Genomic DNA, 12,781 nt, shown 5'->3' with positions numbered 1-12,781 from the left:
TGAGGCAACGAAAATTTGTCCACACACCGAAATGAATCAAGGAAATAGCGACGACGTCGACGAGGCAACGATTGATTGCTCCCAAGGGTCGACAGCAGCAGCAGGCGCGTACAGCTTGGCAGAAAGGGAAAGCTAAAAACTGCAGTTAGCGCGCTGTGCGACGCGTTAATGGTGGTGTCACTTGCAGCAACGCAGCGATTAGAGTTTTTACGATGCAAACGCATACACACAAAAACCCAATACATACGTAGGTATGTGTGCATGTGAGAAGGTAAATGGGTAGAGGGTGCGTTGATGCTTGAACGCTGCAAGCAACAACACCCTTTTGTATATGTGCCGGCGTTGCAAGTGGCAAATGGCAAGAAATCAAGTGTTGCACTTCACACAACGTGAAGCAATCGCAGAAGAAGTGGAGGAAGTGCCAGCAAAAGGAAGTGCTTACGCAGGACACGGATGCTATTTGTAGTTGTTATTATGTATTTGTGTGTGTGTGCCATAAGGCTCCCTTGATAATTGCGCGCATTTAACCCGCTTCCCAACACTGCTCGCACAGCGCGGTAATCAAACAAGAAATTATTGCAATTTCGCAACCAATTCGACCAATTTTCTTCTTCGGCGAGTGCGGTGGTGGGTTTTGGTGGCGCAGATAAGCAAATGACTTCCGCTCTGCATCATGTACAATTTCCTTAACTACATCTTGGAGTAACGGTATATATAGCTCGACCGGCAACATGGGAAATGCATTTTCCATGGGTGTCGCTGATAAATCGCGGAAATGAGCCCTCAAGCGCCAGCAGCAAGCAGCGTGGGAGTTGCAGCCAGGCCACCGTCTTGAGTGTGCGTGTAATCATTGTTGCAAGCAGCGATTTAAATGTGTTAAGATTATTACAAGTTATCGCACCGCTGCTGAGAAAGCTAAGAAACGCACATCCCGGGCGCGTTAGCGTATTATGTCTAATCATAAGTTCAGCTAAGCCGCTTAGTGGCCGGTGCGGTGCGTGCGACGCGTTGTGGTGCCACTCATAAATGTGGTAAGTCGTTACTTACCATCAGATTAGCAGCTAAAGCAAAAATATGATTCCACATAATATTTGTTGTATTTTCGAATTTAGAACCGCATTGGGATTTGCGTTTTGTCATCAACAAAAATGACAAAGGAGTGTGCCAGTTGGCGAAGCCATTAAAATAAATGCGAATTGTTGTGGGTTAATTAACTGCTTTGGAAAAGGAAATATATGTATTCGAGTATATTTTTATGTTTAAGCAAACCTAAACTTCTTTAAAGACTGAATAGAGTTAGGAATATTGTAATGCTTTTAGCCTCTCTTCTTCAGATAAGATTTATATTTGGAAATTACAATAAATTGTAAACCTTTTTCATTGTACCCTTGTATTTGTGTATGTGGTATAAGACCCCAAAGGAACATATTCGATTTAATTCTGCTTTCTCCATACTGGATGAGGAAGCAAAGCAAATGGGTCTGGCAGTGAATGAGGAAAAGGCAAAATATCTCCTGTCATCAACCAGTCAGTCGACGCACTAGCGACTAGGCTCCCACGTCACTCTTGACAGTTATAGCTTCGAAGCTGTAGATAATTCCGTCTACCAACTACCAACTACCAACGTGACAACAACAACAACTTCGACGTTACGAGTTTTCGAGAGAAAGGTTCTACGGTAAGTTTACGGTCCTTTGCGCTTTGGCTACCGCGAATGCCGCATTCAATGGAACGATGAGCTGAATGAGTTATACGACGACATTGACATAGTTCAGTGAATTAAAAGACAGCGACTGCGCTGGCTATGTCATCTCGTCCGTATGGATGAAAACACTTCAGCTCTGAATATCGGTGGGTAGATCGGGCGGAGAAGGACCTGACTGCACTAGGTATCTCGGATTGGCGCAAAATTGCGAGAAGAAGAAACGACTGTCGCGCTGCTGTAAACTCAGCCATAATCGCGTAAGCAGTAAAAAGCCTTTAAAGAAGTCGAAATAACGTTGAAGACATGCCTCGCTCTGGCGACCTTCGAGCTCTTCAACTGATGAAAATACTAAAAAAAACGTGAAATGATGTAGGGCTTGAAAATCATCAGGCAGGTTTCTCGCGAGTCCGTTGGGATGGTTTTGGGGTATGTAAGGCGTTTTTGTTTGACTCGTGGCGGTAGAGGTGACATTTTTTTTAAAAAGAGTACCAGTAATAGGTCTTATTGGACATGTTTTATACTGTGAATTCCGATCCCATATTCATGGAGAGTATTATATGACACGGGTTTAGCTGAATGCCATCCCAAAAAGTGCTTATGAAAACTGTTTCGAGGACTGGAATAATCCTTCCGATGGGTATATTACATCTGGTGGAGATTACTTTGAAGGCGAAAAAGTTAATTTTGAGGAATAATTAAAAATTTTGTGTTTATTTGCAATTTCTGGGTACTTTTTTGTCACAATATATCTGCCGAAGTAACAACAAAGCAAATATTGTTACAGCTAGTTAGCAACCAACGGTGAATATTAACCCTTCAGTTTTGAGTGACTCATCGTGAACAAGACGGCGCAAGCGCAAATCAACTCGCTTGCTGTGATCATTTTGCGAATCGTTCTATAAAAAATTATTTATTGTAATTTATGTTGTTGGGAGCCAAACAAAGCCACTTAAAGCTTTCGGGAACGGTGCCAAAAGAGTTTTGAGTTGAGCATTCATACTAGCCTAATTTTCAGGATCGAAAGAAGTATTGGAATACACATAATTCCTGTTAGTATAGTAAGTACTCATAGTCCGTACCAACAATACCCGTATTACTTATATCTTGGCCTTAACAGTGTTGTTTGCAAGTTCCCCTAATTTAATCTAAACAGCAGTGCAGGCAAGAGTTGAGTAAAAATTGGTTCTTTTTAATGGTTTTCACACTCCAAGGCCATTTTTCTACCTCTTGCTTTTATATTCTCTGAACTCACTGGAGTCATCAACTGATTATTTCGGCTGATAAAAGGAAGGAAAACTAGATAGGTATTATTGCCTTCTACATGGAACTTAGTATATCTTAAATATTTACCAACTCTTCTCTTGCTGCGTTTGCGTATTCTTTAACAGAAAGTTATTTTCCAATACTAGCTCAGTTTTTTCAGTGTAAAGTTTAAGACCACGAGCGTCAAGCCACGTTTGTGCTCTAACTATAACCTGTTTATAGTTAATTGTCGGACATTTCGAAAGTAGTTGGGTTCAATGATTTCATTAAAAAATAAAGAAATCATCAGTTTTTTCATCATTTTAAAAGTGCCAGATGTGTGTGCCTCGTAAAATAATTATTCCGAAAACATATGCATCGCAGAAAGGGAACTATCCCCTAAATAGACTGTTAGACTTAAGCTCACACATTATTTTTTCTTGAAACCTTACATAAAGAGTAATAATATCTATGAAGTGCTTACACCCTCAAAGTCTACTCTTATTACAAAAGAATACTTCTCTGCGTCATATAATGGTTTGTCAAAAAAGTCTTGCGGTATTTTTATTGAATTTGTGTTTTTTTTATTGAAATTGAAATGAATTTTTGATGTCTTATGCCCAGCTCTTGACCGATGCTTCGGCTGCTACTATGCCGGTCTCTTTCGACCAATTCAGCGATTTTATCGCAATTTTCGACGACAGGCCTTCCGGAGCGTGGCGCATCTTCGACCACCTCTACACCAGAACGAAAACGTTGAAACCATCGTTGTGCGGTAGAAATGGAAACTGTATCGAGTCCATAAACTGCACAAATTTTATTGGCGGCTTGAGATGCATTTTTGCCTTTATCGTAGTAGTACTGTAAAATATGCCGTATTTTCTCTTTATTTTGCTCCATGTTTGCGACGCTATAACTCACGAACGACTTAAAAGAAACGGCAATCAATCAAACACGTGTTAGCGCGTTAAATGAGCTTTCCAAAAAGGTATAGCTTGACCCGATGCGACGAATAAAACTGGAACTACGCGCTTTCAGCGCCAACTAGCGAAAATATCGCAAGACTTTTTTGACAACCTAATATATCATATGTCGAGCACTTACATATAGCTTAACTAATCAACTTACGTCTGCTTACGGTATAAACACAACTACTTACCTCAATGTATCCCTGTACGCTATCGCATTGTTGGAGCACCAAAATCGCCGAGTTAAATTTTAACGCCGACAGCTCATCGGGCGAGCAGGGACTCAAGAAGCCACTATCCGCATCACTGTGCGAGGACAGTGGTCGCGGTTTACGAATTTTGTACGGCACATTACGACTTGGCACTGGACCCGGATTGAACAACACATAATTCGATTCGATTGGCACGGTACGCGCGCGTAAATGTTCCTTACCATCCAGCAACATATGCTGCAAATGAAGCATATGTTCCGAACTGACGAGCTCCGAGACGGCACGCTGTTCGATGCTTAATATACCGGCACCATCGGAAATAGAGGAGCTGTTCATTTTATTGTCATTACCCGCGGAACGCTTGCCGCGCTTATCATTCGCGTTGTCTGTGCTGCCGTTAGCAGACGAATGTTTCGACGAGCGAAATGGTGAAAGATTCAGGAACGTTAAACGCTTTTTTGTGCGTTGGAGCGTCGTTTGCGAAGATGTCGCTGAGGTGGACGAACTCGTTGAGTTGGTTGAGGTGGAAGATTCTACGAGGGCAGTTGATGTAGTTGTGGTGGTGGAAGCGGTGGTATTTGTGTCCTTTGATTCCTGGCTATTCGACATGCTTGGCGCTGCATCGAGAACTTCAAGTAACTGCTCAAAACTGGCGGACTCACGTAACATGGGTTCGACGGTGTTTGGAACGGTCTGCACCGCCAATGCCTCTAAGTTAGCATGTACTAATTGTTCATTAGTATATGGATTCGGTATGCCAATATCGGCTATGGGTTCCTCTTCAAAATCATCCGGATCGATGACAAAGTAGTTGTGGTGATCGAAATTCGCTGTATTCGCTGTACCGCCGCACGCCTCCCCGAAAGTCACCTCTACAACGAGTGTGTCTTCCTCCGCCGGCAGTTCCTCATTGTAAATCACTTCGGGCACAATTTCTTCTTCACTAAAATTCAGGTTTTGACGCGAACTAAATAACGGATCACGTAGACCATGTACTGCTGATGGCTCAAACATGCCACCTAACTGCTCATGTGTCCGTTGACGCATAGATTTCTCATTGATAAAGTCGACGGGATCGAATAAACAATAGTTGTCCATATGGGACACGTGTGTCTTACGCTGACGCACCGGCAAGTTCTTTAATTTCTCACTGTAGTCCGCATCATTATTATTCGAAGCATTCGAGTTCGGTGGGCTGGCATCAGGTGGCGCCGGTGGCGGTGGGGAGACCTCATTCGACGAGGATGTGACATCATCCTGCGTCACGCTACTCGCTGCAAGTGACTTTTGCGAACCGCGACTGAGCGATGCGAATAAACCACGCGCCAAGCAATTCTTCAGCTCAGACACGCGACCTTTATAGGGACTAGACTGCGCACTCGCACTCCCGCCCGCATGCTCGCTGCCATCATACACACCCAAACGCGCATTCAACTTGCTCAACTCCTTGCGCTCCTTCTTGCTGAGCACAACCTTACCGCGCGACGGTGTCGCTGGTGCCGACAGGGAGACACCACCCTCGCCAGAGGTTTGCATTGCGAGGTAGCGCGAATCGCGCGTTGGCATTTGCGAGATCGGTGGCGGCGTTGGTGGCGGTGGCTCACGATAAGACGGTGGTTGTGGTGAGTGCTGCGCCGATAGACCGCATTTCGCGAATTGTGAGTTCGTAATGACCGTCGTCGACTCATAGCTCACGGGAAAGTCACAAAAGAGCTCAGTAAATTGCGTCGAGTCAGCGCCTGTATAGCGACCATTGTAGAAGTTTAATTCCATGTAGTTAGCGTCACGTATGGCGTTCGGATCATCGCGAAACTCGTGCGTATTCGTAAATGAGTCGTTGCAGAGATTACGATTGATATGCGGTTGCGAAGAATGCAATGTGGACGCGCCAGCAGACTTCGGTATTGTGCCGGGCGCGCTGTTATGCGAGTGTAGTGACGCTGTTAAGGGATTATGATCGCCGCTGAAGTCACCAGTGGGCGAAGACGTACTCGTAGCATTATTTGCGTTGCGATCTGCGCCTGCTAAGGACTTGCTGTGCCGCAGCTTATTTGACTTTTCTTTTCCCTGACGTTGTGACTTCGGCATATTGCTTTGTAGTTTCGTAGCAGATTTATGTATACGTAGTGGCGGCGGTGTTACCGCTACTCCGTTGTGTATCGTTCGACGTCGCAACTTTCTACTCACCTCCGCCACAGACTGTTGGCTTTTATTAATTGTATTATTGTTTCGTTTATTATCACAAATATTTACTTGGTTGTCTTCGGTGGTTTTCTGGTCAGTGTTCGCCACAGCTCTTTTAGACGTCAAAGCTTTCACTGAGAGTGCGGTGTTTTCGGAAGCTGCATTCTGTTGTACGTTCGCATGACCCAAGCCGCGTGGCAGCTGGATGGATGCGCTTGCAACTGTGTGTGGACGTCGGTTCCGCCTTTTCACTGTGCCGGTACACGAGCTGGGCGAGTCCCAGTCGTAGATTGATGTTTTTAAACTCACACCTAGCGTACTGGCATTTTCGTTGGCGGCTGTGCTATCCGACTTCCCTACAGTATTTCGCCGCCCTGTTTGGCAGTTATTGTTATCCTTTACTTCGTGTTGGTCACTCGTCTGCGGCGTGTCACAAACTTTATCTCCAACTCTTCGTGTTTTATTGGCTCTAGCCGTGCTCTGGATACTATGCTTGCTGACGGACGCTGTGACTTCCACTAATACTGTTTCATCATCATCAACACTTTTCACTTGATGCTCACTCGCTGTGCCGTTGCTTTGCGTATCGTTTACATGTGGCGTTGTTGCTGATGGAGGTCGTCGGTGTTGGCTAGACATTTTCGTTGCCAGTAATTACAAGCAGATTGAGTCCGCTGCAGCTCACTGAGCATCCCATTTAGTGTAAAATAGTTGTTTGTGGAATTTTTCTTGAGGTGTGGGGTGGGTAGGTGTTTTTTGGAGGGGGTTAACTGTATTTCCATGCTTTTGAGTAGCATTATGTTGTAGTTGTGTGTTGTAGCGTTGCTTATTGCAGTTGTATGCGCCTATGTGGACCGCACCGCTTGAGTTTTCATAACTCGTTTCTGTTATTATTGCTGTTATTTCACTACTTTTTGTAATTTTTTTTGTTTTATGTTGCTTGTGTATTCGTGCAATTTTAATATGATTTCACAAGCGCAATTCCGTTTCACATTCTTTCAGGTTTCACTCACTGCAAACTTTTTTAAGAAATTTTTCATTTTGACCAATGCAAATTCTTCACATTTTCACGCTCTACTGACCAAGCAAACAATCGGTCAGTGCTTTTGTGCTGTGCGCTAAGTTACAGTGCTTTCTTTCGTTATCATTTCCCTTCGTTATCACTTTTCACTTTGTTCACTATTTTCTGGCCTTTTGGTTTTTAATTTATCTGCGTATTTTTTGTTGGCCTAACTGTGTCGTTAAATAAAATGAAATTAATGGTTTCATAAATCTTCATCTTTATGTGCCTCCACCCTTACGTTTGCCGTGCATTTATTTTTCCTTTGCCCTCAAACGGTTGCAGAAAATGTAAGAGTTAATGGATTTTTATTGTATTTGCTTTGAAACAGCGAAAAAGTAAAAAAACAGTAGTAGACCGTGAAATTGTATGGATTATGGAAGTGCTAACGGCTTTTTCGGCAATCGCTGACAGGCTTTCACCCTTTAGGCAGCTGAAGTAACTGTAAAGTACTATTGTGCTTTCGTCGAAGCTTTTGCTGGCTTTCATGCGCTTTTGTCTTCACTTGGTTAATTATTGCCTATTTTTTTGTGAAGTTGCCTTTTTCACTTTAAATTATTTGTTGATGCAGAAAACATTGAAACATTCTTATAAGCGAAAAACATATTTGTGGAAAAAATGTAATGAAAAGAGCTGAGACTTAAACTTGAGAAAATTTAAGCGTATAACTAATCTACACTCGTGGCCACGCAAACTTTACCTCTATACTTTCTTATTTTTTTCAGACTTTTTTGCTCATTCGGGATTTTCTTCAATTTTGTTTTTTTATTGCTTTTAGTAAGCATAAGTAAACTAAACTATATTATCTAATTATGATTATAGTTTTCAATTTATTACGTTTAATGAGTAAAACACAAATTAGCTTTTCTGTACTTATACAAGAGCGGGTGATTTTATTGTTTTAAAGTGATACACCTACTAAACTTTGTGTTTCAATTAAAAAAAAAAATATTAATTTGAAATATAGTGTAAATGAAATTAAATTTAAAAATGAAAAATTTCATATACATTTTTCATCGCATATCAATTTCTTACATTTCGAGCTCATTTTGTAAGGCTCACTATATTTCAATTGATTTATATATTGTTGAATGTGTTTTGTTTTTAATTTTTAATATTTTTTATTAATAATATATCATTAACTTCTCTCTAAATAAAAATTTCTGTACTACAAAAGGTAGCGCTATAAAATGTCGTCAAATATGCACAATACTTGAAAATTTTTTGTGGTAAGATTTGCGTGGCCACGAGTGTAAATAAAGTAATGTTTTCGCAAATTCAACTAGTCCTCACTAAGAAGAAAGAATTCACAGTCAAGATCTTTAGTATAACCAAAAATAGTTAAATATAACTTCAAATTCTCTTCGATTTTGGGGCTCCTAGAAAAGCTTATTAGAACTTTCCTTACAACACTGTATTTAGTAGGTATGAGATAATTCTGAAGAAAACAGTGGAAGCTGAAGAGGTTTGGTTGCGAAACATTTCCACAAACACCAAACTGTGTTCAAGGGCACGTGAATTCCATTTGAATCAGGACCTCACTCCACTCCATATCATTGAGGAAATGAGAGCAAAAAAGTTCATTGCAGCCCAGCTATCATAAGAGAACAGGTTAATAAGCGCTCAGAAACTGAGCGCCATTGGAGAGAATCTACCGTTGGCACTCCTTCCTAGAAACGACGTTACCAAGAAGATTTACATAACAATGGGAGCCAAAGTCTCACTAGGTAGCAAAGGTAAATGGGAGGAGTCCAGCCTTGAGGATTACCTCCATAGTAGCATATTACTGTGATATACACACGGTTCGAACAAGACAGATGAAATTGGGGCTGGTATTGGGACCAAGTATCAAACTATCAGGGCCTGTGGGTAGGTTTCCAAACATTTTTCAAGCTTCAGTCTCGCTGGGCAGGAAAAACATGGGAGGAGTCCACCCTCGAGAAGTACCTTCGTAATACAACAATACAATGGATTCCTGGTCTTATAGGAATCAGTAGAAATGTGCTGATCTGATCGCAAAAGACACGAGGAACTACGCAAACAGGAAAATACCAGTACAATACGTGATTGGAAGCAAGCGCCAGGTCTTCGACAAGTAAGGGTTTTTCTGCGAGAATACTACACAAAACGCTCTAAGAATCTAATAGCTTTAGCTAGAGACGAACTAAGACAGCTCGTGGCATTATATACAGGTAAATGCAAACTGCGGGTTAGGGTACGTTTCCTCGGATCTAAGACGCTTTTGCGACCAAAAAGCAGAGATGTCCATTATTACATATTTCACTCGGACATTTCTTTGTTTTCCTGCCGACATTAAGTCTTTATAGCCACATTAAAGAAACACCAATGCTACTACCAGCGGGTAAAGCCTAAAACTCATGCACTATTTCACAGCCAACTTTAATGTGCTACTAACTCAGCAGAGCTGATAGCATTAATTGTCTAATTAGTAAACTGAAATGGCGGTCGCAGAGGCGCGCGTCCACTACCCGCTGCTAGCTGCCCGCCGAACCAGCCGCTCGCATTGTATTTGTATGTGGTAGCTCCTAGAAGTATGTAGTCTAGCATTAAGTTGTTAATTTGCTATTTCCCAGCCACTCGTCAACCACATTGCGCACCAGCCCTCCCCGAGAAAGTTAAATTGGCAAGACAACCGAGCAAATTGATTCACGCTGTTTCGTTTTTTTCTTCTTTTTTCACGCTAATAAACTCCAACAAGTTGCATAATTGTTGGCGCATGATGAATTTAAATGGCAATGAAATGAGCTGCAAGCCGAAAAACGAAATGGGCAAAGTAATATGCAATGAAAGAGAGAGCAATTCGTACAGCGAACTGGTCGCTGAGCGGTGAAAGCAGAACTTTTGTCATTACCTTCGAGGCCGTTGTAATTTCGCGTTACTTTTGTAATTAAAATGTAAATTTTTAATTGAATTGCGAGCAGCAAGATTGCCGGTTTTTGGGGCGGTGAAGTTTATATGAAGAATGGCATACAATTAGGCGCAGCAATGAGTTATTATAATTATATGAGTTAACTACTTAGGAAATTAGGTTAGTGTGTATTACAAGTTCAGGTTAAGATAGTTTTTAATTTGGTATGAGAAAAAAATTATGTGTAGATAACAACTGAAATGGTGATAGGCATACCTTCAGGCGCTTTAATTGCTAGAAAAAAAGTTGTCTAAGAAACATAAGCTGGAATTTGTTTCAAACGAGAATTCATACAAGTAGCAAGTACTGTTATATGTATGTAGGAATACATAGATATTAAAAGTCAAATATGGTTCCGTAAAACAAATTATAGTTTTAGGCGCATGACATATTTTTTGTTACCAGCGGAAATTATGAACGATTTCGAGTGAAAAGGGTGTATCGAAATTTTAAAAATATATTTTATTATCTTTTGTCTGTTTCATATTATATAGTATAAGTTCAGGCGCACGACGCTATGTTTTGTTCCTAATAGAAATTAAAACTATTTCGAGTAAAATGGGTATTTTGTACTCAAATTTGCAACATATGTTTTATAATATTAATTTTTTTCATAAAATGTAATATAGTTTTAGGCGCAGGATTATAACTTTTCTATTTACTATTAAAAATATGATCAATAGCGAGTATAGTTAGTATTTTATAATGATATTCTCGAAAAATATTTTGCCATATACATGGTACAGTTTTAGGGTCAGGCCCATAATTTTTTTTTAACAATGAAAAATGTGAGCAATTTCGAGTATAATAATTATATAAAGGAATTCTCAAACTATGTTATATTACATTATAGCTCTATGAAAAAAGTTACGAATTCCTGATTCATTTAGAAAATTAATTATCTTCAAAACGATTTATTTTTCTCCAAAATTTATAAAAACTTGAATTAGTTTTATAACTAAAGAATTTAAGATTTAACTGTCCTCTCAGAAGAAACTCGCTCCAAAAATAACTAATAAACCTTGAAGTATGCAATAAAATATAAGATTTCCTTTTATTTCCAACTTAAACACATATCTTTCCGCATTTCTCATCACAACTACGCCGTTAACTGAACAAATGCTACTTGCAACACAAAAACAATGACAACTGCAACCATGAAGTAGTAAGTACACTAGATCTAATGCAATACACTACTTCGCTTCAATGCAATACTTTGTGTCAACTTTCATCGCCAGCCAGCAAGTAAGCGGGGGCAAGTTGGGGGGACAAGTGCTTAGAGTCAACGAGCAGCACTCATCAAATGTCACAATCCTTGGTATTTACACTGTGCAACATTGAAAGCTCACCAGCAACGGTCAACATACATTAGAGTAGCAGTAGTTGTAATCATCAAATACAAATACAATTGGTCAGCCATGTGAAAAGCTGTGTAAACAGTTAGAGAGCAGAGTGAAGCACGAAATAAAACCACCACAAAAATGGTGAAAAAGAACCGTAAAATAGTTGAAAAACGCATTTCTCAAAGTAAACAAATTTAAAGCGGAGCATAAGTGTGGCAGCACATAAAAGTGAAAGAGATTAAAAAGCTCGTCACTTAATGAAGATTCTAAAACTTGCACTTAGAGTTGCTAAAGTTTTAGTCAGAAAACAAGCGCACACTACTAGATTGTAGACACATTTCCAACAATGCGCATCAAAAACATCAGCATCTACAAACACACACTCACACAAACACTTCGTAGCAAGGTCTCAACTATTCAGCGCAGCTACTGTCAATAGCATGTATAAATGCTTTTCGGCGCTCATTCAACTCTTTCCACTTCTGTTGTCTAACACTTTTGCTTTACTTTTTGCCGCTTTTATTTGCCTTGCTACAAATGCATTGTGCGGTTTTGTGTCAAAATCTTACCGAACTTTTGTGGCGAGGAGCACAGCAAATTTACTCACTTTTCATTTGTTTTTGCTGCCACCGCAGCTGCACATCAACCGAAAACTGATAGCAGCTCAACTCCATTCAACGCGCGCAAAAAGGAAATGCAGCAGAAACTTCGAACTGCTTTTAAGTGTGACATGAAAGCGCTGAAAGTGCTCCAGTAGCGGCGAACAACAACTGTGCCACTATGCTATAGTTTCTTTTTTGTTGTTAGTATGTATTTGTGTGTATAATTATGCGTAAATATGTGAGTATGATAGTCTGATTTTTGAGAAATATGCACTATAATGCTTTTGCAAATTGTTTCGCGCCTTAAAGTATGCAGAAATTTAAATTTTGCAGAAACTGTTGTCAATATGAAGACAAAAGATCTTTGAAAATGGTAAGTGTTTATATATGTAGTTAAGGATTATATGCTGAGCAATAGCAAAATCAAATTATGTTTAGAGATCCAGGAAATTGCCTATCTTTCCATTCGACTACTCTTGGCGCCTTAACTTCTGTGAGGTATTTGTATATAACTACATTCGTCCAGTCTGCATCAC

At 40.4% G+C, this 12,781-nt stretch overlaps 1 protein-coding gene across 3 annotated transcripts in view; it reads right to left on the bottom strand.

Moving 5' to 3' along the window:
* The window catches only part of LOC126751973 (protein sickie), a 474,537-nt gene that overhangs the window by 397,398 nt on the left and 64,358 nt on the right, over positions 1-12,781 (bottom strand). Inside the window, exon 1 of one of the 3 annotated variants that reach the window (XM_050462479.1) lies at positions 4,107-5,968. The exons of the other annotated variants lie outside the window; for them this stretch is intronic. Within the exon in view, the coding sequence (XP_050318436.1) occupies positions 4,107-5,900 (1,794 nt within the window). The 5' untranslated portion in view covers positions 5,901-5,968. Of the gene's footprint in view, positions 1-4,106; positions 5,969-12,781 lie in introns of those variants that run through there. 3 annotated transcript variants of the gene reach the window in all.

Source organism: Bactrocera neohumeralis, chromosome 3 (genome assembly GCF_024586455.1).
Source record: "Bactrocera neohumeralis isolate Rockhampton chromosome 3, APGP_CSIRO_Bneo_wtdbg2-racon-allhic-juicebox.fasta_v2, whole genome shotgun sequence".
Classification (NCBI taxonomy): Eukaryota; Metazoa; Arthropoda; class Insecta; order Diptera; family Tephritidae; genus Bactrocera; species Bactrocera neohumeralis.
This window is presented reverse-complemented; position numbering and strand designations above follow the sequence as displayed.